Source organism: Capricornis sumatraensis, chromosome 23, assembly GCF_032405125.1.
Source record: "Capricornis sumatraensis isolate serow.1 chromosome 23, serow.2, whole genome shotgun sequence".
In the NCBI taxonomy this organism is placed as follows: Eukaryota; Metazoa; Chordata; class Mammalia; order Artiodactyla; family Bovidae; genus Capricornis; species Capricornis sumatraensis.
The window spans coordinates 16454625-16482107 of record NC_091091.1 but is presented as its reverse complement, the minus strand read 5'-3'; the positions used below and the strand labels follow the sequence as shown (position 1 = coordinate 16482107).

The following is a 27483-nucleotide window of genomic DNA, read 5'->3' as shown; positions in this document are numbered from 1 at the left end:
TGTGTTTGCGGGTTCGGGATTCCTGCATTACTGCTGTCACTGGTGAATTTGTCCAGCCGGGGTACCCTGCACACTTAAGGATGAAGGCCGTAAGTGTCCTCAGAAGCCTGGTCCCCGCGGCTTAGGACCCTTTTGGATCACAGAGTCGCTGCCGTTGTATGGGGTGCGGCGGCAGTGGCCTAGATCAGGGGCTCCCTGGGCTCTCTCCTTGGAGAAGGCGATGGCGCCCCACTCCAGTCCTCGTGCCTGGAGAATCCCAAGGACGGGGGAGCCTGGTGGGCTGCAGTCCATGGGGTCGCTGAGAGTCGGGCACGACTGAGCGACCTCACTTTCCCTTTTCACTTTCATGCATTGGAGAAGGAAATGGCAACCCACTCCAGTGTTCTTGCCTGGAGAATCCCAGGGACGGGGGAGCCTGGTGGGCTGCTGTCTGTGGGGTCGCACAGAGTCGGACACGACTGAAGTGACTTAGCAGCAGCAGCAGCAGGGCTCCCTCTTGGCTCTCCGCGCTGTCAGCTTCCTCTCCCTTAGACCTGGCTCCTTCTAAAACCCACTGTGCACTCTTGGCTTCAGCGGGCCGCAATGGCGCTAGCACGAAGTCTTGAGTTCATAAGGTGTCAGACTTGAAGAGTTCTTCAAGACCATCTTTTGAACCCGTTATTTTACAGACGAGAAACGGTCCTGGTTTCAATAAGTTTATGAGTCTTGGGACCTAAGTCTTTTTGTTTCTTTTTTTCTTCCTAAAGGTAAGGATATAGAAAAGCAAATTGTAATCCACATGCGAGTTCAGTTTTGTTTTCCTTACTTTTAAGGGTCTTTGTCTTGATCTCTTTAAGCTGTAGCTTCATCAGTAATATAACAGCAGTCACTATATCTAGGCTGTTGGCGGTAATATGTTAGAGCACTTTGTAAACAGTTAAGCGATATGTAAATATCACTTGTTATTGCTAAAGACAGCCAACATTTTAATCTTAGTATGCCAAACTACAAATGTTAAGCTAGCCTTGAATAACCATTTACCATTAACTCAGTGGTTTTTCACATGTTTTTGAGTCTTAGACCCTGTTGAACCGCTGTGATTTCTGCTCACTGTGAGAACCTCCCGTTGAACAACTGATCTGGCGCTGTTCTGTAGGATTAATGCCATAGTATGGTTTTAACTCTTATCCGCAAGACCCGTGACTGTGAGACATTAAAACTGTGGAATTGGCGTAATGAAATAATCAATTCTTTTTAACCTGATTTTAAAAATAAAGTCATTTATTTTTCTGGGTATTCAGTGCCCCTTCTGTTGTTCTTTTCTAGAGAAGAAATAAAAAACAGGTTCCAAGCTTTCGGAAGTTGTTGAAAACTAGTAAAGTCAAACTTGAAAACAAGCTAAAAAACAAACAGTTTAAACAACAAAGCACTCTCAAGAAGTACCGTAAAGAGCAGAGGAAACTAAGGCAAGCTGTAAAAGATGCTGTGTCTAAGAAACCCATTCCGTTGGAGGACCCAAAGGAAAAACGACCAGGTAACTGAAAACATTCCTGTGTTCCAGTTTCTACTGATTTGTTCTAAAATATTCTTCATGCAATAACTTTGCCTTTTAGTCGTCACTCCTAGGGAAGGATCGTAGTCCTGTATGTTTCAGTCACTATGAGAAAACATTTTAATGCAGTATTCATGGTGAAAGAGACCCAGCTTCTGCTTTTAGTTTGTTTAGAAAGCAGATCTGAAGATTTTCAGTGCATATTTGGGAAACAAACTAAGAAAAACCATAAATAACTTTTGGGCATTCCAATGCTACCACTTTCCCATTTCACTGGCAGTTAGCTAAGGAAAGAGTATTGCTTTTCTCTAATGCATTCTTCACAGTGTTGCCAAGTATCACTTAGTTTTCTAAACTTCTGGCTTTCTTTTCACTTGGAATGAAATTGAGCTGTAATTGTCAAGGTTATTCTTTTGTCACCCTCTTCAAAAACTCCCAAGTACTCAAAACAGTTAAGGAATATGATCATTCTGAGTCAGACCCATTTGGCTACAGCAGAACTTGTACTTTCAGGGTATTAATATTTGACTATATCTGACTTTTCTTTCTTCCTGTGCACATCTCATTCTCTTACCCTGACCTGTTTAATTTGATCCGTTGGCAGCCATGCTATTGTGATGTATAAAAGGGCATGGGACTGGAAGTCAGGATACCTGAGCTTTTCTCATGATTTTGTTTCTTACTAGTGGTGTGGCCTTCGTCTGTCACTTAATCTCCAGGTACTTCACTTATTTTTAAAAAAAAAAAACAGGCCTTGCTTGAGTTAGATATGTTTAAAGATCTATCTAAATTTCAGAAGAATTTAAAAAGCATGATATGTTAGGTATTATATTTTAAAAATAAAAGTAAAAAATGTCTTTCTTCTTACATGTTGAGCATCTAAATTAAGTCTCTTAGGGAGTTGGGTATAGGTATAATGTTCAAGTGAAAGACCTGGGTTAGAGAGAATAGTTTTGCAAATTATTAGTATATAGATGCTAATCAAAGCCTTTGACTTGACTAAAATCACCATGGAGACTGTGTAACATGAAAATAAGAGAACCCAGAAAATAATTTTAAGGAACGCCAGCATTTAAGATGTGAGTAGAAAAACCTGTAATGTGGTTTGAGGTGGAGCCAGAGAATTAGGAAGAAGACTTAAATTGTATATATCTTAGAAACTGAAAGAAACATGTTTCAAGAAAGAAGGAAACTTTTTATGTTCTAACATGAAATAGTCTATAAAATGAATTTTAATTTGAAAAAGCAAGATGAAAAGTCATGTATATTGGAGCTTCCACCCTCTTGAAATTATAGGTTATCACCACTTGTAAGATGGGCTTACACCAGCTGAGTAAAAAGGAGAAAAATATGTATGTACACATAAACTCATATGTGAACTAGCACAGTAAGAATTAAAAGAAAAAAGAAATAGACTTTCCTTTGACCCAGAGATCTCACTGCTAGGAATGTATCCTATGATTATTTGAAAATATTTTCTAAGAGTATATATGCCCAAGCATGTTCATTGCAACACTGTTAATTTATGGCAATTATTATGGCATATACGGCATATTTGGCAGTATGGTAATTATGGTTAATTATGGCAAAAATATGGAAACCATAAGGGGCTTCCTTTATAGCTCAGTTGGTAAAGAATCCGCCTGCAATACAGGAGACCCTGGTTCAATTCCTGGGTCGGAAAGATGTGCTGGAGAAGGGATAGGCTACCCACTCCAGTATTCTTGGGCTTCCCTTGTGGCTCAGCTCGTAAAGAATCCACCTGCAGTGTGGGAGACCTGGATTCGATCCCTGGGTTGGGAAGATTCCCTGGAGAAAGGAAAGGCTACCCACTCCAGTGATCTGGCCTAAATAATTCCACGGACTGTAGAGTCCATGGGGTCCCAAAGAGTTGGACACGACTGAGCAACTTTCACTAATTATGGACAAAAAAAAATTATTTTGAAAATAATCAAAATGTTCATCAGCAGGGAATTGTTAAATGGTATAAAGGTATACAATATCATACAGTTGTTGAGACTGAGGTAGAGCCATATTCTAGCTATATGATCTTCAAGAACTATGCAGCAGGTGACACAATTATCATTGCTTCCTCCTTCAAAATTTTTTTAAGCTGCTGCATATTTTTCACTTACATGTAAATTTAACCAATTTAGGATGTCTTTTAAATTCTTAGGCTTGGCGTAAGTGACCTGGTGTTAAGAATGCTCGTGGCATTTAGATTTAAGGAGTCAGAGATGCTAGCATTTTGTCTCATCCATGACAACCAAGTATAGCAAAGAATTGTCCTGCCCAACATGGCAGTAGTGCTCACTGGGCTAAGGTGGTTGAAAAACATAAGCTTTTCCTATCGTAGACACAAAAACACAGGATTCTATGTCTCCAGTACTAATTCCTGATTTGTTGTTGTTGTTGTTGTTTGGAATAGGTAAAAGGGTTGAGAGGGAAGAAGAGGAAGAGGAGGAAGCCCTTCCTTTAGACATGATGGATGAAGATGACTTACAGTTAATGAAAGATTTAGGACAAAGAGCATCTTTTCTAACGAGAGACATTTCTTCCAGGTAATACTTCATTTAGATTACAGTCATTCGCATCCTTTCCACTTAAAAACTTGGTTCTGAATTTTACTCAGGTGGTTAGTGCAAGATGCTGCTCATCTGTGAGCACTGGAGTCTGTAAACTGTAAACCCTATTCTGTAAACCTTATTCTGTTTATTTCGTAAATAAAATTAGCTCATGAAAAAAAGCTAATTTTACTTAGTATATATCTTTGTTTCTTTTGAGTCTGAATAGTGAAGTATGCTATTCTCTGTTTGAGGCAAAACAGCCCCGAGATCCTCATGGCCATGTTACCCATCTCAGTCACTGTTACCCTGTCATGCTTAGTTGCTCAGTCGTGTCCAACTCTCTGTGACCCTATAGACCACAGCCTGCCAAGCTCCTCTGTCCATAGAATTTTCCAGGCAAGATTACTGGAATAGGTTGCCATTTCCTATTCCGTGTTATCATATCAGGTAGGTATTACTCTGTTTCACAGAAAGGAAACTTTTCCCATAGTCACAAATAATGGATCTGAAATTTAAACTTAGGTGAAGTCCAAAGTCTATGCTATGTCCTGAAGTTTTTGGGGAAAGTAAAACATTTGTCACGATGTCCACGTTGCCTCTGTGGAATATTCTTCACCAAAAAAAGTCTGTAACTTCACCTTTATTTTGCCACTAAAGGGAAAACTAAATGTAAGCCATAGTTTTATGGCTTTATATGATTCATTTTATTATACAAATACCTCTTATATTCCTGATCTAATTGCTAATATCTTTATGCCTATTAAAGATTTGGTTAGTGATTTATTTTTATGTACTTTTAAAATGATAAGTCTCTTAAGTTCTTTTTTAAAAATATTGAATTTTTTTCCTGCAGTGAGCCTATTCACGTCAAGAAACGGAAGCATGAGAGTGTTATAGATAAATATGAAAAAATACCAAGAACTCTGCAAACTGCGCCTGAGAAGGAACTGATTCACTTACTTCCTATCAAAGATAAAAGTGGTATAATCCCACAGACCAGAGAGAAACCAGGTGAATCTGATCAGCCTGTGTATTAGGTTAAAATTTTGGTCCCTTACTAATATCACGTTCAAAATTTTCTCATTCAAAATTTATTTTATTTTGACTTTTACTCATATCTACAAAACAGGATAGCTACAGTTAGTCATAGAGCAAAGTTGACAATTCTGGCTGGAAATACAAATGATTATCTCATAGTACAATTATGCCCATTGTACTGTGAGTACAGCTGAAGCTGCAAGGTTAAGATGATTGTTTTTGGAGTATTTAATTTTTTTGTTTCTAAAATTAGAAACATACTAGTCATCCTTTTTTAGCCTTTTTTTTTTCCATGTATTTTTGTGAAATAAAACACAAAAGTCGGGGAATCAAAGATGTGAAGTTATGTGGTTTATCAAAAAAATCCGCCCATAAAGCTACCATCTGGGCAACAAATACTGCCAGCACTCAGAAACATCCCTTCTGCTCTCCTTAATCACTAATTGTTCCCTCCTAACAAAAGTAACTCTTTTCCTGAGTTTTATGGTAATCACTTTCCTGATTTGCCTTGTGGTTTTACAACTTATGTATGTTACCACATTTTTAATATGCATATTTTCCATATAGTTATTGACAGTAACCAAGACGAAGAGGATCAAGAAGAGATGGAACCTGAGGAAGGTAATGATATGCATCTTTCTAGTTACTAAATTGTTAATTGAGAATTACATTTTTTTTTTTTTTAACTTAATAGTGAATTAGTTTTAGATACAAGCTGGAATGTGCATTTTGGAGTACTGGCCATTTCAAGGTCATTTTGAACATTTTCCCACACTTTGAAAATCTCACCTTGTGTAATTTGATTGTTTGTTGCCCTTCCTATGGAAAATTTTATTTATTGTTTGAAACTATATTGGTTTGGAATCTGTGATAAAACAAGCTTCTTAAATTTTACTTTGTCTTAGCAAACCTTATTAGTGTAAATGAGATTACGGGGCAACTATTTTAACTGTTTTGGGTCATCCTTCATAGGCTTATAACAGATTATGCTTGCGTGTTTGTTAAATCTAGTTCCATGTAAATTTCTTAAGGTAGATGTATTTTGCATAGAGTTGAAAACAGAGGAGCATGTTTTGTACTTTTTAAAAACTAAATCAGATTGTTTTTTCTCTTAATTTGTATGAATTATTGTGGGATTATTAGCACAGTGGGCTTCCCTTATAGCTCAGTGGCAAGGAATCCCTACCAATGCAGGAAACGTAAGTTTGATCCCTGGGTCAGAAAAATCCTCCAGAGAAAGGAATGGCTACCTGTTCCATATTCTTGCCTGAGAAAGCCCACAGAGGAACCTGGTGGACTACAGGCCATGGGGTTACAAAGAGTTGGATGGACATGACTTAGTGACTAAACAACAGCAACAGTTAGCATAGTACTTAAGAATAAGAACTCTTAATCAGACTACCTGGATTTAAATCCCATTTCTGCCAGATATTTGAAGTTAGGCAAGTTACTTTCTCTTTGCCTCAGTTTATCTACAAAATGAGGCTAATGATAGTGTTTGCCTCATGTGATTGATGAGAGATTTATATGTATTAATAGTAATCTTGGCCCATGGCAAGTACTTGGTAAAAGTTAGCTATCATTATGGTTGTTTTTTACTACAAGAAAAGTATTTTAATCATTAAGATTCTTGGATACTTGTAAATAAAGAAATGTTTAAGAGGTGAAACCTAATCTATTTCAGAGACAATTGAGAAGCCCATTAAGGAGCTGACATTAGAAGAACATTTAATTGAGAGGAAGAAGAAGCTGCAGGAGAGGAAAATGCATATTGCAGCTTTGGCATCTGCCATATTATCAGACCCAGAAAGTAATGTGAGTATAACTAATTTCCTTAGGCTGTTCACATTATGTGGTGTAATAGTCTGATCTTTTAAGATTCTCTTCTTAGCTGTAAGCACACACAGAAAGGAAGGACATTAACAAAATGGTAGTAACTGAATTAAAATAGGAGAGTACATAGAACCTTAGCCTAATCCAAATCTGAACTTTGTTTCTTCTGTGATCTTAGAAAAGTTGCTTGAACGTTCTGAGTCTTATTTTTTCATCTCTAAATGAAGATATTGGACTATACTTGATTGATGTATGTGACAGTATATTTCAGAAAGTATTTTTAGGGAAGTAGGACACACATGTTTTAAGAAAACTCAGTGCCATTTGTGGCAACATGGATGGATCTAGAGATTAGCAGACTGAGTAAATGAAGTCAGAGAAAGACAAATATCATACGATACCACTTACATGTGGAATCTCAATAAATGATACAGTTATAGAAAACAGATTTACAGTTACCAAAGGGGAAAGGGGTGGGGGAGGGATAAATTAGGAATTTGGGATTCAGATATAGATGATTATAATCTCTATATAATATACATCAGTAACAAAGACCTACTGTACAGCAGAGGGAACTATATTCATTATTTTGTAATAACCTATAATGGAAAAGAATCTGAAAAAGAATACATATATATTTGTATGTGTATAACTGAATCACTTTCTGTACACCTGAAACATTGTAAATCAACTATATTTCAATTTTTAAAAAGGTAGCTAGCATCATTAAAAAAAGAAAATCAATAAAAAAAGAATTTCTAAAAATAGATTAATGTAAACTTCTTAAAGTCTATTTTTTCTAACTGCTTTTTTAACAAAAATTTGATGAACTTACAACTTTAGTGATTTATGTGTTGTTAATGTGAGCAGTGTCTGGAGTTGTGCGTGGCTGGACTAGACTGTGAGCCATTGTGGAATTCCACTTATTGTGCCAGATGTGTGGTGGGTTTCTTTTGTTCATAATTATCTTGCCATTTCTCTAGCCTTATATGTTGTTTCTTTAACAGATTAAAAAATTGAAAGAATTACGTTCTATGCTGATGGAGCAGGATCCTGATGTGGCTGTTACTGTTCGAAAGCTGGTGATAGTTTCTTTGATGGAGTTATTTAAAGACATTACTCCTTCATATAAAATACGACCATTAACAGAGGCAGAAAAATCCACCAAGGTAATGCTGGATATAACTACTACACAAGATAAGCTGAAAACTTTGCTTCGCTAGAGACAGGAAAAGGGCTTCCTTGATAGCTCAGTAGTAAAGAATCTGCCCACAATGCAGGAGATGTGGGTTCAATCCCTGGGTCGAGAAGATACCCTGGAGGAGAAAATGGCAACTCCCTCCAGTATTCTTGCTGGAAAACCCCATGGACAGAGAAGCCTGGCAGGCTACAGTCTATAGGATCACAAAGAGTCAGACACGACTTTAACAACTGAGCATGCAGAGGTGGGAGAAATAGTGGGGGGTACTCATATTTTGTGCTAATTTAAAAATGGATTTTAATATTTTGATTTAAGAAAATGATCTTTTTGGTCTCTTTAGATCCGCAAAGAAACCCAGAAATTAAGAGAATTTGAAGAAGGCCTGGTTAGCCAATACAAATTTTATTTGGAAAATCTGGAGCAAATGATTAAAGGTATATTAAAAGTATCCTAAGAGTGTGTAGCACACTGAGCTCTCATCAGGAAGGTGAATTCTGTATTCTGTCCTGTGTGTTGAGTCAGTATAGTGTATGATGAGGAACAGAGTCTATAGTCAGACTTCCTGAGTTCAAGTTCTGGTTCACCTCTTAATACCTGTGATAGGCAAAGGACTTAACCTCTCTGTGCTGTAGTTTTTCTGTCTATAAAATGGGAATAGGAATAGTTAAAGTACTATTCTTTAATAGTATGTTGATGCTTTTCTTTAATAGGAACAATCCAATCTCATCGAATTGTTGTGAGAAGTGAATTAGTTTATAGGTATAAAGTGGGACTATAGTGCCTGTACTAGACACCGTGCATTATCAGCTATCAGGACTAGTATTGTCATTGCTGCAGTCCTGTACCTAGTGAATAGTTGTATGTTTCTTGAATTTATGAATGGTTGGAATTTATTATACTGTTTCTTATTTGGAAGGAATAGTCAGGGGAGAAAGATAATGTGATTGGATGTAATGAGTGCCTTGAAGATGGACTTAATATTTGCTTTCTCTTCGTTCAGAGGAGAAAGGGCATAGGAATCATTCTGACATGAATAGGGAAGAGATTTCTTGCCAAGGCAAGGAGCTTTCATCTGACTCAGTTGGGCTCCTTTACTCAGTGCTGAGTATAAGCATCACCCAGCTGCCATCTCAGCTGCAACAGAGCTGAATCTGTTGGCCCAGTAAGGACATGGAATGGGGTGCGTGGCGTGGATATTGCTTCTGTGCTCTGTCATCCCAGCTGGAACCTACATACTAGCATTTATTTATCTGTCATAATGTCTTCAAGATTATTCCCTGTTGCAGCGTGTGTCATTATTTTCCTCCCTGTTAAGGCTGAATAATATCCAATTGTATGTACACACTACATTTTGTTTATCCATTCATCCATCCATTATGAAGTCTTGTCAGTTTTAAGTAAATAGAAAATATTGTTCTTAGTTATGGTGAATGCAGTCCGTTTGAGGAAAAATCACATTTATGAGAAGCAAGTTCAAAACAAAGGCACTTGGGGAATTCCCTGGTGGTCCAGTGGTTAAGAATCTATGCTTCCTCTGCTGCGGGCACGGGTTCGATTCCTGGTAGGGGAACTAAGTTGCTGTATGCTTTGCGGCACAACTGAAAAACTAATTAATTAAAATTTAAAAAGTCACTGTCAAAAAAAAAAAGTCACCGTCTTTCTCATCTGGCTGTGTATGATGAAGAGGGAGGTGTGGAACCTACTTTAGAAAAAAAATTTGGCATATTTTCGTATATTCAAGATACTCTTACAGTACATTACAGAGTATGTCGGAGAAGGCAGTGGCACCCCACTCCAGTCCTCTTGCCTGGAAAATCCCATGGACAGAGGAGCCTGGTGGGCTGCAGTCCACAGGGTCGCTAAAGTCGGACTCGACTGAGCGGCTTCACTTTCACCTTTCCCTTTCATGCATTGGAGAAGGAAGTGGCAGCCCACTCCAGTGTTCTTGCCTGGAGAATCCCAGGGACGGGGGAGCCTGGTGGGCTGCCATCTTATGGGGTCACACAGAGTCAGACACGACTGAAGCGACTTAGCAGCAGCAGCACAGAGTATGTGTGTAGATATTTCTAGAAAAATGGTGCTGTGAATCATCAGTTATTCTGAAGAAGTTAAACCTCTTCTGGACCTCTTGGGTAAAGTTACCATAATGAACATTAGCACTAAGCCCAGGGAAATGATGTAAGATCCAAGATTCTTGTAATTGTGGGGAGAGTCAGAAGATGAATGATGGTAGGTAAATGTTAGTGATAACATTTGTACTTGTGTCTTAAGTGTAGACAACTCTTATTTAAGAATTCAGATGGTATGTTGATTTTTCATATGATTGCCTGTTAGTGTAAAAGAAACTCATTAATTGAAATTTTAACCAGTGAGTAAAAAGTAACTCCAGTTATCTTTTGTTAGACTGGAAGCAAAGGAAGCTGAAGAAAAGTAATGTGGTTTCCTTAAAGGCCTACAAAGGACTGGCAGAGGTGGCTGTGAAGAGCCTGTGTGAGCTGTTGGTGGCCCTGCCTCATTTCAACTTCCACAACAACATCATTGTATTGATTGTCCCTCTCATGAATGACATGTCAAAATTGGTGGGTTGCTTTTGCTTTTCCTTAACAGAAAATCCAAGACCATGTGATTATTTTTTTCCTCTCTCTCAAAATTCTTTTGGAGCTCTTATTTATTGCTAAAATGGAGTCCACTAAATACTGTCTCTTCAAGAAAATTGTTTGAAAATAAGTTTGTTGCAGCGATTCTGAGTAGCAGCTGGTTTTACCCTCCGGGGAACATCAGGCTTGTGTCTGTACACATTTGGTTGTCACGACTGTGGTGGTGGCAGGAAGGCGTTGTTGCCGCTGGATCTGGTGGATAAAGGCCAGAGAGGCTTCTAAACAACATATAGGACGGGCCCCCACAACAAAGAATCACCTGGCCCAAAATGTCAGTACTGCTGCAGTTGAGAAACACTGGTTTAGTGTAACATTTTATTTTTCAGATATCTGAAATGTGTTGTGAAGCAGTAAAGAAACTATTTAAGCAAGATAAATTAGGCCAAGCTTCGCTGGGTGTAATTAAAGTGATATCTGGTTATGTGAAGGGCAGAAATTACGAAGTTAGGCCAGAGGTAAGCCTTTCTTTTCTCACCTCGCATTGTGTTTGTTTTTAAAGTAGAAAGTTAATTTTCAGTTCTTACGAAGCATTTATTTTTTGTAGAAGTGTATAAACTATGAAGTGAAAGTACTCCCCCAAAGTAACCACTCGTAACAATTTGGCGTGTATCCTTCTATCATAGACATGTATGTATACAGATAGAGACATGCTGTTTATATTTTAAAATAAAAAAATGGGTTTATACAATGGAAACTATCCTGGAGTTTTTATGGATTGTGGATTTATGTAAAGGGCTATCCCATTCTTTTGAACATCTGCCTTAGTATTCCGTTATGTGAATATGTAATTCCCCACTTGAGGGACGGCTGAGTTGTTTCTAGATTTTTGCTATTACAGTCAGCATAGGAAAAAAACATCTTGGCCATGTTATTTTTTCACACTTGTGTGAATACTCTGTGAGTTAAATTTCTTAAGTGTCGATACTGTGTCCAACAGTGTATACATTTAAATATTTGAGAGAGAAAATCAAATTGTCCTCCAAAAACATTTGAACACTTGTGTTCCCACCAGTGATGAGTGTCGTTTCCCTACAACCTACCCCATGTTGAGTATTTTCACTCTTTAATCTTTGTTAGTCTGGTGGGTAAAAAATTGTATATTAATAGATTGTTTATTTTGTTTACACATTTTTCTTAGTAAGGTTTTGCTTCCTTTCATACATTTATTAGTCATTTGAATGTTTTACCTGTTTGTATTGTTTGCCAGATTTTTTCCTCAGATATTTTTCTTAATGATATGTTAGTAATTTTTAAAATGCTCATTTATTTCAATAAAAGCTATGCACTAGGCACTATTCTAGGTCCTAGGGATAAAGTAGTGAACAAAAGAAACGAAAGGTCTGTGTTTGTTGAGCTTACATTACATAGTAAGCATATTAAATCTTTGCTATATAAATTGCAAATATTTGCTGCTGTCTTTTAATCTTGTATTGTGGTCTTTTTGCTTCATAGAAGTTTTGGATTTTAATTATTTTATGGAATTGATTTGTTTTTGTATTCAAGAATATGAAGTATCTTACCTTTATGTTCTTAAGTGAAGTTTTATGGTTTTCTTCCTTTGGGCCTTAGATATCTTTGTTAATTTAATTTTTTACTGTTTTTTAACTTTGAAGTCTTCCTTTGTCATCAAACCCTTTTCATCCTCCAAAGCTGATCATTTTTGCTGAACTGCTAAAATTACAAATATTGGGCTTAAATATTACTCAGAATCTTAGAGTAAGTAGATAATACGGCTTGAACATAAAACTGGATGTGAGGAAACACTTTTATTTTATCGATGCTAGAATATAAACTGCTTTCTTTACTTTCTTGGTATTTGTTTGTTTTGTATATTTATAGTTTTTACAGTGATTTTTTTTTTAAGGTATATGACATGATGATTTAATGTATGTATACATTGTGAAATGATTACCACAGTCAGGTTAACACATCCATTACCTCTCATAATTACCTGTTTTTCTGTGGTGAGACTATTTAAGGTCTATCCTCTTAGCAAATTTCAAGTGTATGATGGAATATTATTAACAGTAGTCACCATGCTGTACATTTGATACCCAGAACTTATACACCGCATAACTGACCAGTTTCCTTATTTCCTCCACCCCCTGGCAACCACCATTCTATTCTCTGGTTCTGTGTGTACCACTTCTTGAGATCATACAGTATTGGTCTTTCTGTGTTTGGCTGATTTCTCTTGGCATAATGTCCGCCAGGCTCATCCACTTTATCACAGTTTGCTTTATTCATTCATCTGTCCAGCAGACATGCAGATTGTCTCCATATCTTGTCTTTTGTGAACAGTGCTGCAGTGAACATGGGTGTGCAGGTATCTCTTTGAGATACTGATTTCATTTCTTTTGGATATATACCCGGAAGAGGGATTGCTGGATCCTGTGATAACGGTAGTTTTCAATCTCTTGAGGAGACTCCATACTGTCCCATCATGGCTGTATCGGTTTACATTCCCACCGACAGTGCACAAGGGTTTCCTTTTCTTCCTAACTGCACTGAGTGCATGCTTGAGTGCTTAGTTGCTCAGTCGTGTCTGACTTCTTTGCAACCCTATGGACTGTATCTTGCCAGGGTCCCCTGTCCATGGGATTCTCCAGGCAAGAATACTGGAGTGGGTTGCCACTCCTTTCTCCAGGGGAATCTTCCCAACCCAGGAATCAAACCCGGATCTCCTGCATTGCAGGTGGACTCTTTACCGGCTGAGCCACCATAGCCTTTCTGACAGATGTGAGGCGGTATCACACTGCCGTGTTTATTTTCATTTCTATGATGATTATACTGTTGAGCATCTTTTCATTTGTCTGTTGGTCATTTGTTGTTCACCTTCTTTGTATGAAGACATACATAAATCATATGTGTTTAGGTTCTTTGTTCTTTTTTAAGTCAGGTTATTTTTTTTTTCCTATGAGTTGTTTGAGTTCCTTAGTATTTTGAATACTTACCGTATACATGGTTTGCAAATATTTTCCCCCAACCTGCAGGTTGCCATTGCATCTTGTCAGTGGTCTCCTTTGCATGTGAAAGATTTTCAGTTTCATATAGTCTCAGTTGTTTGCTTTGCTTTGTTGCCTATCCTTTTGGTGTTATATCTAAAAAATTAATGCTCAGACCAGTGTCAAGGAGCCTTGCCCCTGCGTTTTCTTTTATAGGGGTTTTATGGTTTGGGGTCTTACATTTCAGTCTTTAATCCATTTTGAATTAATGTTTATGACTGGTAGGATAAGGGACCAGTCTCAGTTCTGTGTATGGATATCCAGTTTTCCCAACACCAATTTTTGTAGACTGTCCTTTTCCTGTTGTGCATTCTTGGTTCCTTTACCAAAGATTAGTAAGGGACCATGTGCTGCTTTCTTTGATTTGGAGTTATTTATTTGGGGAGGGGCCTTCCCTGGTGGTTCAGCAGGTAAAGAATCCACTTGCAGTGCAGGAGACACTGGTTCGATCCCTGGGTTGGGAAGATACCCTGGAGATATTTTATGAGAACACAGAATACCTACAAAATACTAAAATCTTCTGATACCTAGAATGACTTCAGGTGCAGTATTTATGCTTTTCATTCTTCCTGGCTTCCATTCCACACTTTAAATGAAATTCTCAGCTTTCTTCCAAATGTATGTATAAGAATTTCAAAATAATACAGACCTGTAGTTCTCCAACCACCACCCCCTGCCCCGCCCCGCCCCCAGCACACACACACAGACTGCTGCTCTAACTGTGGTCAGCAGAGTGGTTTCTTCCCCAGAAAGCGTAGGATTTTAAGCCCCTTTGTCTTTGTATTTGGATGGCCGCTGTAGCACACAGTACATCAATTTCTGGATTAGTTTATGATTTATTTTTTTAATGGCTTAAGGCAGTAGTACTCATGGTCCCTGGACCAGCATCAGCTGGGCCCCTATGACAGACCTGCTGAATCAGAGACTTCGGAGATGGGGTCTAGCTGTTTGTGTTTTAACAAGCCCTCTGCGTGAGTGTGATATTTGGAAAACCACTGGCTTAAAAAAAGTTGTTTTAAAATGAATAACACTAGTCTTCATATTATTTTTTTATTGGGGGAAAAAGATTAGAACTGTTAACTGCAGAATTGAATCTGATTTGGGAAATGAGAGCTGGTTTAGAGATATCTAAAACATCCTCTGCCCCCATGCTGGTCCAGCCTGTCTGGGCCTGTCTGCTCTTGCAGTCCTGTCTACCAGGGCCACATTGTGTGTATTATGTGTATTTAGACAATGCTAGTGTCCAATCATAGACAAAAATTACTGAATATGTTTAACAAAAAGATAATAGAACTTTGTGTAAAATGTGATAAAAGATGTTGCAAAGTTCTTTTGTTTTTTGGATCTTTTTTTTTTAAGCTTGAAGGAAGGAAATAACATTGTTTAATGCTTATTCTGTTTAAAGTATTGAGAGCAATATAAATATTAAGCTGTGTATTTGTGTTTTTTCAATAACAGATGTTAAAAACATTCTTGTGCCTAAGAATCAAAGAAATAGAAGTGAAAAAAGATACAGAGGATATCAATAAACCGAAAAAGTTCATGACTTTCAAGGAAAAGAGAAAAACTCTATCAAGAATGCAGAGAAAGGTTTGATTGATTTCCTTTTTGGTTTTAATTGATTTTAGAGTAAAATCAATTAGGCACAGGTAAAAATCATAGTTAAGTCATAAATATAAATATATTTAGAGGATTTTATTTTCCCCAGTTATTGCAAAGAAATGTTTTATGAAATCAACTGTAATTGACAATTTATTAGCAAAGAGAGCAAAAGGTGAAAAGGTTTTCTTGCCATGTTGTCTATTATCCTTTGGCTTTTTCTTGCCATGCTGGCTTTTAAGATCGTCTTATATTTGTTGTGATAACACAGATCCCTTCCTTAAAAGAAAGGGTGTATTCATGTGAAGTTGGCAACAAAATAGGTTTTAATTGAATCTTGTTTCTCTGTTGCTTTTTATTTGAAACCCAGATTGAAATTCCAGACTTTTATTTATTTGCTATGGGACTTTGTAAACTTTCTTTTTTTTTTTTTAGTGTTTTGAGAAATAGAGCTAATAATAGCTCTGCCTTGCAGGGGTCACTGTTCAGTTTAAATAGAATAATATAGGAAAACCACTTAACGGAGTGTACAGCACTGGGTGTACTATGTAAACGTTGGTTACCACCACCACCAGCATCATCATGATCTCTTCTCAAAACATTTCTAAACAGTTTATTAGGTTATCCAAATGGGTTATTAAGAACAAAATAAAAAGTCATTTCCAGGAATGAAATCTTTGAATGGGTCTAATAACTTTTGGAGAGTGAAAAAGTTGGCTTAAAGCTCAACATTCAGGAAACAAAGATCTGGCATCTGGTCCCATCACTTCATGGGAAATAGATGGGGAAACAGTGGAAACAGTGTCAGACTTTATTTTTTGGGCTCCAAAATCACTGCAGATGGTGACTGCAGCCATGACATTAAAAGACGCTTACTCCTTGGAAGAAAAGTTATGACCAACCTAGATAGCATATTGAAAAGCAGAGACATTACTTTGCCAACTAAGGTCCATCTAGTCAAGGCTATGGTTTTTCCAGTAGTCATGTATGGATGTGAGAGTTGGACTGTGAAGAAAGCTGAGCGCCGAAGAATTGATGCTTTTGAACTGTGGTGTTGGAGAACACTCTTGAGAGTCCCTTGGACTGCAAGGAGATCCAGCCAGTCTGTTCTGAAGGAGATCAGCCCTGGGATTTCTTTGGAAGGAATGATGCTGAAGCTGAAACTCCAGTACTTTGGCCACCCACCTCATGCGAAGAGTTGACTCATTGGAAAAGACTCTGATGCTGGGAGGGATTGGGGACAGGAGAAGAAGGGGACGACCAAGGATGAGATGGCTGGATGGCCTCATGGACTCGATGGACGTGAGTCTGAGTGAACTCCAGGAGATGGTGATGGACAGGGAGGCCTGGCGTGCTGCGATTCATGGGGTCACAAAGAGTCGGACACGACTGAGCGACTGAACTGAACTGAATAACTTTTGAAAACAAGACAGAAATATCAGAGGGGACACATGTATACCTACGGCTGATTCTTGTTGACGTTTGACAGAAAACAACAAAATTCTTTAAAGCAATTATACCTTAGTTAAAAAATAAATTTTGTAAAAAGACAGAAATATCAAAATAGACTTAGTGATTGTTAACAAATGAAGGTTAATATTTAAATTATTTATACTACACTATCCTAATGTAGGTGGGACATGCCTGTTAGAAATAGCATGTATGTGGCTACCATGGGGAATCAGAGATTCTTAGCAGATCTTTAACAACTTCACTTGAGTCAGTCCCCTTTGTCTCAGGCAATGTAGCAACCACTGTTTGCTGCTCTTACAGCAGGAGGGAGTGGGAAAAGATTGGTCTTTTGTTGAATTTCTGTATATTTAGTATCTAGTTTTATGCGTTGTATGTAAATAAGTTTGGGAAGTATTGTTGATGACTGGTTTCCACGTTTACGTGATTTCACAATAAGAATTCTTTCTGGGCTGAGCATGTCTTTTTTTCTTTTTGAAAGAATTTAAGTTACAGAGAGTAACAATAGAATTTAAGTTACAGAGAGTAGTATAACATATCCCATGTATTTACAATTCTGAAGAGCAAGTATTAATACACTTCGGGTTTTTTTTTTTTTTCCCTTGAAAAGAAAGAAAACACTGGTGATGGAGGTGGAGTCTCTTTGTTCCTCTCTCCAATCCCATTCTTCTGCCTTCCTCCTCGGAGGCAGCCACTGTCATAAATTGGGTTTGCATATGTTTCTTATCCATGTTTTTCTATTTTTGCTTGTATTTGTATCTGTAGACAATCTGTGGTATTGTATGTGTTTCATAATACTGATATATAATGCATCTCTGAAGCTAGCTTCTTCACTCAGTGGTACATCTTTTTTTAAAAAATCTACTTTCAGTGGAAGAAAGCAGAAGAAAAACTAGAGAGAGAACTTCGGGAGGCAGAAGCTTCAGAGAGTACTGAGAAAAAACTTAAACTGGTAGGTGATTTCACACATTCTCTTATGCTTTTAAAAAGGTTTTAAAAAGCTTTTGTTAAATGATCTTAACTAGAGACGTTGTTTCAACTTACAGTTATATGACTTTGGTTTGCTTCATGGGGCTTATGTGTATGATATGCAGGAAATGTTAATCTGATTGATGATGGTAGTTTTAGGAAATAACAGGATGTGTATCTTCATTCTGTTTGGTTGAAACTCTTAAGGTTGAATAGCGAGGAGGGATGGGAAAAGACAGAAAAGACTGGGCATTCAAAAGTGATAGTTTCGGTAACTTGGGAGAAAGTGTACTAGGTTACGCTGAAGTCGATTTGTCTGTTCGCAGCACACGGAGACTCTGAACATCGTGTTTGTGACCTACTTCAGAATACTGAAGAAGGCCCAGAGGTCACCTCTCTTGCCAGCAGTTTTGGAAGGTCTTGCCAAGTAAGGGCTGTGTAGGTTGAAATCTTTTAAATTCTTTCTAAATAAATAAGACCAAAATACTCATGAATTTTAAACAGGGCTCACTAATGATAACCTCGTGTCCTTCTCAGTTCTCGTTCCTTTTTTGTTTGTTACTAGCCTGTCCTTGAAACTATTCGTAACACTACACATTTTTTGGTTTTCTCATCTCAAACCTTTAATTTTTTTAATCTTCACTAACTCTTTCCTCCTGCTTACTCAGTTCTCACTGTCACTAAGATTTATCCCTTAATTCTGGTTTCCTTCTGCTCTGTAGTCAGTTTTTAGTCTTGTATCATCTGTTCCTCTTAAGATAGGTCTTTTTGTATTTTTCTGTGAGCCCTGATGAACCTGTTGTGGGATGTGAGCCAGAGTTATGGTTGTCATAATGCTGTTTCTGCTGCTAAGTCGCTTCAGTCGTGTCTGACTCTATGCGACCCCATAGACGGCAGCCCACCAGTCTCCCCCATCCCTGGGATTCTCCAAGCAAGAGTACTGGGGTGGGGTGCCATTGCCTTCTCCACATCATAATAGTTTTCTACAATTATTTGAGATATTGTCCCATAGAACAGCGCTATCTAATAGAAATATAGTGTGAACTACATATGTAATTTAAACCACATTGAAAAGGAAAAAGAAACAGTGAAATCATTTAAGTATATTTTACTGAATTTATTTTATCTAAATATTATTTTGACATGTAGTCAGTGTTAAACATTAATGAGATATTTGGCATTCCTTTTTTCATAATGTATCTTCAAAAAGTGGTATATATTTTACATTATAGCATATCATCTCAGTTTGGACTAGCCGCATTTCAAATGCCTGATGGCCAGTGGCTACCATTGTTTGGCAGCCCAGCTTTAGAGATAGGACTAATGTCTGAAAGATAGAGAAAAGGCAGATTCTGTTCAATATAGAAGAAATTATTTCCTGATGACTAGAGCTGTTTGGTGATGAAATGCTTTGCCTCATAAGATAGTGTGATTCTTGTCATTGAAAGAGAGGTTAGTGAGAGATTCAAAGAGAAGGTATTATTACATGAGGGAGGACCTGTTTGTTTTTTCAGTGACCAATTTCTTTTTTTAAACAAATTCTTACTAATACTCTATTAATACAAATTCAAATAATGCAGTTAAAAATTAAAAGATCATAAGTTCCCTTCTTTCCTTTACCAGTATGTAAATCTGCCTACCTACCTTCTTTCGTATAGATTGAATCTTTTACACAAATGTATACTGTTCTGTAACTTTTCTTTTTTTGATAAACAGTTATTCTGGGTATCCTTCCTTGTTAGTATATTCAGACCCACTTTTAGGTTCATGATACTCCATTTTATGGATATATAATACTTTATTTGATCAGTCCCCAGTGCTACACTGGAAATAGCTTCAATGTACTTGTGTACATTGAAGGTCAAAGAATATGTTCATTTAAAATTTTGATAATTCTTGCTGTATTACTTCTCCAAAAGGTTGTACCAATGCACAGGGAATCTGTGCCCTCTAAGGTCTTTCCTTCTAAGATTTACTTAGTGTCAAAGGCTCTTACACTAATACTGAAGAGATATCCTGACTTGAACTACTTCAGTGCCTAACATTTTATAGTGGTCAGAGTGCGCTGACAGTAGCTCACATGATTCTTTAACTCTGTTGAGTGATCTCAGTTATTTCTAGAAATAAAAGGCCAGAATTTAGGATTATGTAGGTAATTAATTGAAGAGCCTGAGCTGGACACTAGGTCCAACATTTATTTTAAGCTTTCCTAGGGTTTGTTTTCTTATTAATAGCAAAATGTTTCCTTTCTTCCTTCTTCCTGCCCCATTTTCCTAGAAGCTATAACTGATGACTCCTTTGTTACTTAGAACATCGCTTGGGCACCTAGTCAGCTTGTCTCAGAGAAGTCGTTTGCTCTTAGCAACTTCTTTCTCTGAGCAGGAGTATTTTTGAAATATATTTAATTTGTTAAGTGCCTCATATACTCCTGCTGAGTATAGTGTCTAGTTGTGGATGAATTGTCCAAGAGGCCAGTATGAATTAATGAAAAATATAATCACTGTCATCTCTAGCATAGGTAACATTTTGAAACAAGTAATATTAAAAACACGGTTTTCAAGTCAAGTTTAATTTTTAAGCTCTTTATATCTATGTTTACATTACCTTTTAACCAAATTTTGTTTAATTCTAGGTTTGCTCACCTTATCAATGTGGAATTTTTTGATGATTTATTAGTAGTTCTACATTCTCTCATTGAGTCTGGTGTAAGTAACTCTACTAATGAATTACTTTTTAAGATATAAATTGTAGTTATTCTTACTATCCTTTTTTTGTCTTTGTCTTTTGAAGGACTTAAGCTATCAAGAAAGTCTTCACTGTGCCCAGACTGCTTTTCATATTCTTTCTGGGCAAGGTAAGATAGTTTCTTGACCAAGTTTTGTTCGTCTTGGCTTGTGGAGGCTATAACATACCTAATTGATGTTTGTTGTTATTTCAAAGGTGATGTTCTGAATATTGATCCAATGAAATTCTATACTCATCTTTACAAAACACTGTTCAAGTTACATGCAGGTATGTATGTTTAAGATAATGTGTCTTTAATAAATCTCTATCTTTTAAAAATATGTTATGACTGCAGTTCTAGTCAATGAGAATTGAGAAATAGGAGCTGGTACATAAAATGCTGGCCTGCCAGTGCCATACATCTGTATTTCAGAAAACTTTCGGAATTGACTGGAGATGAATTCCAACTCAGAGCAATACATGGGCAGGGTATCACTGCTTCATCAATTAGGGAAATGATGTGGGACAGGTACGACAGGTTCATCTGAGATTTTTCAAGTTCAGTGAAGTTGCAGAATGAAAAAGGGTTGAGACCAGCCCTGAAGGGTCTTATCTGCTGTTTTAGGTGCTACGAATGAAGGTGTTGAGACCGTCCTCCAGTGTCTTGATGTCATGCTGACTAAACGCAGAAAGCAAGTTTCTCAACAGCGGGCCCTTGCCTTCATCAAGCGCCTTTGTACCCTTGCTCTTCACGTGCTTCCAAATTCGAGCATTGGCATTTTAGCAACCAACAGAATATTAATGCATGTAAGTAGGGTGCAAAGAAATAGAGTATAGTTCTTGCTATGTAACAACGGTATTTTGTTTGATGTATGTCTTTTCCCCCATTTACATTATTATTTTAATTATAAAAGTAATTCATAATTGTGAAAAGATTAGGTAATAAAAGAAGTACGTAAAATTATGAAAGGAATATATTCCACCCCTACTGACACTCTCCGGAAATAACCATTTTTACCAGGTGGTGCGTATCCATCCAGAAGACTTTAAAAAACTCATATATAAATGTGTACGCTAAATGCACACAAGTGGTAATCACTCAGTCATGTCCAACTCTTTGCGACCCCACAGACTGTAGCCCACCAGGCTCCTCTCCATGGGATTCTCCAGGCAAGAATACTGGAGTGGATTGCCATTCCCTTCTCCAGAGGATCTTGCCAACACAGGGACTGAACCCTGGTCTCCTGCATTGCAGGCAGATTCTTTACCATTTGAGCTACAGGGAAGTCCTAAACACACACAAACAGAATTTTTTTTCTTTTAATGGAGAGGGGATTATAATATACATTTCTGTTCTACAACTTTTCTTTTTAACACTTACTGGTGGCAAACACATTTTTGTGTCAGTAAAAATACAGCTACTTTGTCTTGTTAATGCCTGCTGGTTTAACATGGTTCTTACTGTGTGAAAGCACTGTTACAATGCTTTGCAAAAATTAATTCACTTAATCTTCATAGCAACTCTGAAGTAGCTACTATTTCTCTCATTTATAGATAGGAAAAACTGAGGTCCAGAGAAATTAAGAAACTTGCCTAAAGTGACACTACTAGTAAGTTGCAGAGTTGAAATTTGAAATTTAAGTAATCTGGCTTTTATACTTTGCATTTTTCTTTTGATGGATGTAAGTTGTTTGCTTCTTTGCTATTATAAATGATGCTATAGTGAATATTCTTATATGTGTATCTAATGTAATTATTTGTATAAAAAGGATTCCTAAAAGTGGGGTTGCTGAGTGAAAGAATATCTGTTTTCTTTTGCAAGATGAAATGAATTATTTTCAAAGCAAGCTAAGAAAATATTCTTTTGCAATTTTTGTTCTGTTATGGAGCAAACTTAAATTGCAGAAATTAAAACTAGGTATAAAGTACATGTACTTTTATCTCTTATGTAATTATAGAACCAAATTATGTTTAAATGGAAATAAAAGTACAGAATCCAATAGCATCCTTAAAATTAATAATATTGTTTTAATTAGTCCTTCTTTTTATGTGACATTTTTGCAGACTTTCCCTAAAACAGACCTGTTGCTTGACAATGAATCTCAGGGAAGTGGGGTTTTCCTTCCGGAGCTGGATGAACCCGAGTACTGCAATGCTCAGAACACCGCTCTTTGGGAATTGCATGCACTCCGGGTAAGAGGGCCCCCCCACCCTAGCCCTTTCCTTTTTGTGAAAAATATTTTTCAGTTTTTTCCCAAGTAGTTATAATTGCCAAAGAACTTAACGTATTTTGTTTTGGGACTACCTTTCGTACAATTCCTGTCTTGATATTCCACATCTCACTTTGCTCTTGCTATTAAGGTGCTGAGATGCATTTTTCTAAGGAAGCAGAAAATGGTGACAGTATTGTAGGGTGAGATTTCCTGAAATCTTTCCCTGGAACTATTCAAAATAGAAGATTCATTATCAGGCATATTTGTATTGGGTCCTATCCAGGGAGACTTTGGAAGCCTGCCAGTTTCAAGAGGGTTTCACCTATGTTGTGACCCTATCGTGTGAACAGTAGCATTCAAGTGGAAATACATTTCAGGAAACCTGTTGTAAACTAACTGTTTTTACTCTGAAAGAGAAATTGCCTTTTGATTTTCCTTTTCATACTGTAAAAGCAAGACTAAGCTACTTCACTTGGTTGCTTGGTCATCAGACTTGTATTGGAATCTTGTGAGCAAAGATACTGTTCTTTCTGTGGGTAGGTGGTTCTAATGAATTAGATATGCATTTGTGGTTTTTAGAAAAACTGGTGTTTATTCAACTGTGGCTTGTGTCTTATACTGACCCGTGTAAAATGTGGTTGTCCTCTTTCCCTTTCAGCGACATTACCATCCCATAGTGCAGAAATTCGCCGTTCACCTCATCGCCGGAGCTCCTTCAGAAGGCTCGGAAGCGCTCAAACCAGAATTGAGCCGAAGGTAGTATTTAGCGTCACCTTATATAACTACAGATTTTAGCTGATAGCTGTTTTGACTATGAGAAATCTGTTTTTTACAAAGTAATAGATTTCAAAATGGAAAGTGGTCAGTTGGTCATCTGGGTTTGGTCCACTTCATATTCTTGAGTTATTCTAAGGAGAAAACATTGCTAACTGAGATTTGGTTTGTTTTGAATAATTACTTTTTTTTTTAGTTATAAAAAGTTTCACACATGCAGATAAGTAGAAAGAATAGTGAATCCCAGGTGCTTATTATTTAGGTTCAACGTGTACTAAGATGATGCCATGTTTGCTTTATGCAGAGATCCCTGAGTCTAACCAGACTCCCTTTTTTCCCCCTCTGAATGGTTCTGCTAGGACCAGAAAGGGAGAAGCGAGGAAGCAGAGAGAAGTGCTTTGAACCCGGCCACCTAGAAGGCAGCAGTTTCTCTTGTTAGCCCTGACAACTATCCTTTTGTGTCCCCTGACCAGTCAGAATCTGGACTGGCACTTATAGTGTTCATCTTTCTCTTCCAGATGGGGAAAGGGGGTCCTCCTAAAAGAAGTTTCTTTACCCACAGCTTTTTATTCTGAAAAATTTCAAAAACTACAAAGAAGTTGAAACAGCAGTAATTATTTTTTCTCCCCCCCCACCCCCACACAAGATCAATTAGGAAATACTTCATTCTATAGAAAAGAAGACACCTTTGTGACAGTCCCACCCTCAGAATTAGTACTGTGCTGTACATTTTCCCCTTCCAGGACAGCCCCACTAGTTTCTTTAATCAGAGACCGCAGACAGGTGGCCTGAAAACAAGATTTTCTGGCCTCTTCAGTGTTTGGACAAAAGTCTGATTAGTTGCTATATTATAAAATTTGGGGGGATTCACCTAAAAATCACATTTCCAGCCTCTCTTGAAATACTGGGAGAGATGATAAAACAGATCTGTATCTTTACATCATAATAGTCAGCTACCCACCTCTCTTAATGAGGTATAAACTGTAATTTCCTATAAACCCTTTGCCTTCTGGGTAGGATAGAGTTAACCTTTGCCCTTCTTCAGTCTTAGATCATTAAGGATTCATTTACATCCAAGGGTATAGACATTTATTCTGTCCTGATTGGCCTCTCCTGGCTTCCAATCCAAGCAAACTGAAGAATTACACTGTTGGAAATCCATGGAAGATAACTCCATGCCTTGTGTTCTCATGACTAACTTAACACTTAGTTGCATATCTTTCACATAACTGATTGAGTTGGGATTTGATCACATTAAACTTGAGGTCTTTTGCTCAGCCTTCTTTTTGTTCAGGCTTATATTTATCAGTGTATACCAGAACTATCTGAGGTGGATTTAGTTGGATAATGAAGTTATAATATGGGGATTTAGGACTTATTTTATATGTGTGTTTTGCTGGTTTTCAAAGAAAACAAAAACACTAATTAGAAAAGATATATGCATCCTTAAGTTCATCACAGCATTATTTACAATAGCCAAGAAATGGAAGCAACCTAAATGCCCATCAATAAATGAATAAAGTTGAAACTCGAATACTTTGGCCACCTCATGCGAAGAGTTGACTCATTGGAAAAGACTCTGATGCTGGGAGGGGTTGGGGGCAGGAGGAGAAGGGGACAACAGAGGATGAGATGGCTGGATGGCATCACCGACTCGATGGACATGAGTTTGGGTGAACTCCGGGAGTTGGTTATGGACAGGGAGGCCTGGCATGCTGCAATTCATGGGTTCGCAAAGAGTCGGACATGACTGAGTGACTGAACTGAACTGAAATGAATAAAGAAAGTGAGGTATATATGACTAGAATATTACTCAGCCATGAAAAAAAGGTATTAAAGCTTGCCCTTTGCAACAACATGGATGGGCATAGAAGGTATTATGCTAGGTGAAATAAGTCAGAGAAGGACAAATACTGTATGATTTCACTCTCAAATGAACCAACAAAACAGAAACAGTCATGGATACAGAGAACAATGAGGTGGTGCGAGAAAGGAGGGGGTTAGGAGGAGAGAAGTAGGTGAGGGAGATTAAGAAGTATACATTGAGTACAAACTGTTTTCTCTGGGTAAGATCTAATTCTTTGGGTACAATCTAACTTTTCAAGTTATACAGATAGATTGGTGCCTTTACATTTCTTATGTTTGTTATAGATCCGCTGCAGAACTTTTTGAGGCTTATAGCATGGCAGCAATGACCTTCAATCCTCCTGTTGAATCTTCAAACTCCAAAAGGAAGGTATGTGATAGTTTTCATAATTTTTTCAAAAGATGAAATAAAAACTAAATGTCTCTTAGTAACTGATTTCAACTTGCTAAATTGTTTTCTAGGTGGATTTTTTTTTTTTTCATGTTTAGGAGTTGATGGTAGGGTGAATTTCTGGGATTAGATCCCTGTGGAGATAGGAGACTGTTCATTCGGTGTAGACTAGCTAACATATCCAAGACCTGACGCAGCCCCTGTCATTGTTACGTTTCATGTGCTGCTTTGATGTCAGCTGTTGCCATTTTTAGCTTAGCTCATGGCTTGTCTTTTGCTTACAGCATAAGCAGACTTTTAACTCATACTTCTAATATTTTTTCAGGATAAAGTTTTACAAGGGGATTCATTTTTGAATGAAGAGTTAAATCAACTGATCAAAAGACATTGCAGTCAAGTTGCTACTCAGTTGCCTCTGGATTTCACCAAATGTTTGGAAAAATCACTACGGTAGTAGAAGAATGAAGAGTCAGTGAACTTCACGCATATTTGTGTGTTTGTGCGGGTGTACATAAAGATATATTGTTAATCTTGAGGAGAAGGAATTGTCTTCTGCCTGGCACAGGGTTCTGCCCCAATCCTAAAAATACGCACAGGAAAATCAAGACTATGAGATTGCTTTTTACCAGTCAATTACTCTTTATAACCAAATAAATCTATTTTTATTGCACCACCATGACGGAAGTGAGAAACATTCTAAATTTGAGTGTATATATATTTATGAAAATTTTTGAGAAAAGGAAAAACAGCTTGCAATTGGATACCAGGTTCTTTGGCTCTTACTGGACAATAAACTTCAAGAAGTAACCTAATTTGATATATGGGAAAAAGAATGAGTGCTCATCATGGTTGCTTTCATGGAAAGTTTGAGTGTGATTCCAGTCTCTCTGAAGTCCTTCATATTTTCTGACATGTTCTGGAGGCTGAAAGGGGAAAAATCCCTTCCAGGTGGAAAAAAACAAGGCTGAGACGTTACCATTCTGTCTTAAGGATAAAAGGTATCCAGTGAGGGTCTTTTGGGCTTCCCAGGTGGCACGAGTGGTACAGAACCCACCTGCCCGTGCAAGAGACGTAAGAGATGCGGTTTTGATCCCTGGGTCGGAAGATCCCCTGGAGGAGGCCTTGGCAACCGGCTCCAGTATTCTTGCCTGAAGAATCCCGTGGACCGAGGCAGTAGGAGGGCTACATGGGATTGCAATCCCATGGGATTGCGAAGAGCTGGACACTCCTTAAGTGGCTTAGCATGCATGCAGCACGAGGGGCTTTTATTTTATTCTCCCTGCCCCTTTTTTTAAATGGATGAAATGCCTATTCTTAGGAATATAAATAAAAAGTATTTTATGTGACTGTTGCCATATTCTAGGAATGGCCTATGAAATAAGTGTTTTAATTACCAGTTTATAAATATTCTTTACTATGAATAGTTGAATAAAAAAGCTTCCTTTTTCTCTTCTTTTGAGAATTTTCAAAAAAATGCATAGCAGTCCAACTAGTTTCTAAAATCAGTTTTAGGCTTGATTATTTAATGGTGAAAAACATATGATTCAACATATAAACATTTGCCCCTAACCCACTTTTTAGATACTAAAAGCCAGAAATGTTATGAATATTTGTTTAGATGACCAAGGGGTCTTTCCCCATTGGA

General features: G+C 37.5%; 1 protein-coding gene across 1 annotated transcript; it reads left to right on the top strand.

The window, feature by feature from the left end:
• On the top strand, positions 1-27003 carry NOC3L (NOC3 like DNA replication regulator). Its single transcript, XM_068961497.1, has 21 exons — positions 1-89; positions 1306-1513; positions 3960-4092; positions 4952-5109; positions 5704-5757; positions 6821-6951; positions 7977-8138; positions 8511-8604; positions 10574-10749; positions 11154-11282; positions 15291-15422; positions 17773-17853; positions 18197-18297; positions 20503-20575; positions 20661-20724; positions 20811-20882; positions 21220-21401; positions 22659-22787; positions 23466-23563; positions 25733-25817; positions 26164-27003. Exons 1-21 carry the CDS (start codon positions 81-83, stop codon positions 26290-26292), a joined length of 2400 nt encoding a protein of 799 aa, XP_068817598.1. The 5' UTR covers positions 1-80; the 3' UTR covers positions 26293-27003.
• Positions 27004-27483: the final 480 nt, after the last annotated feature.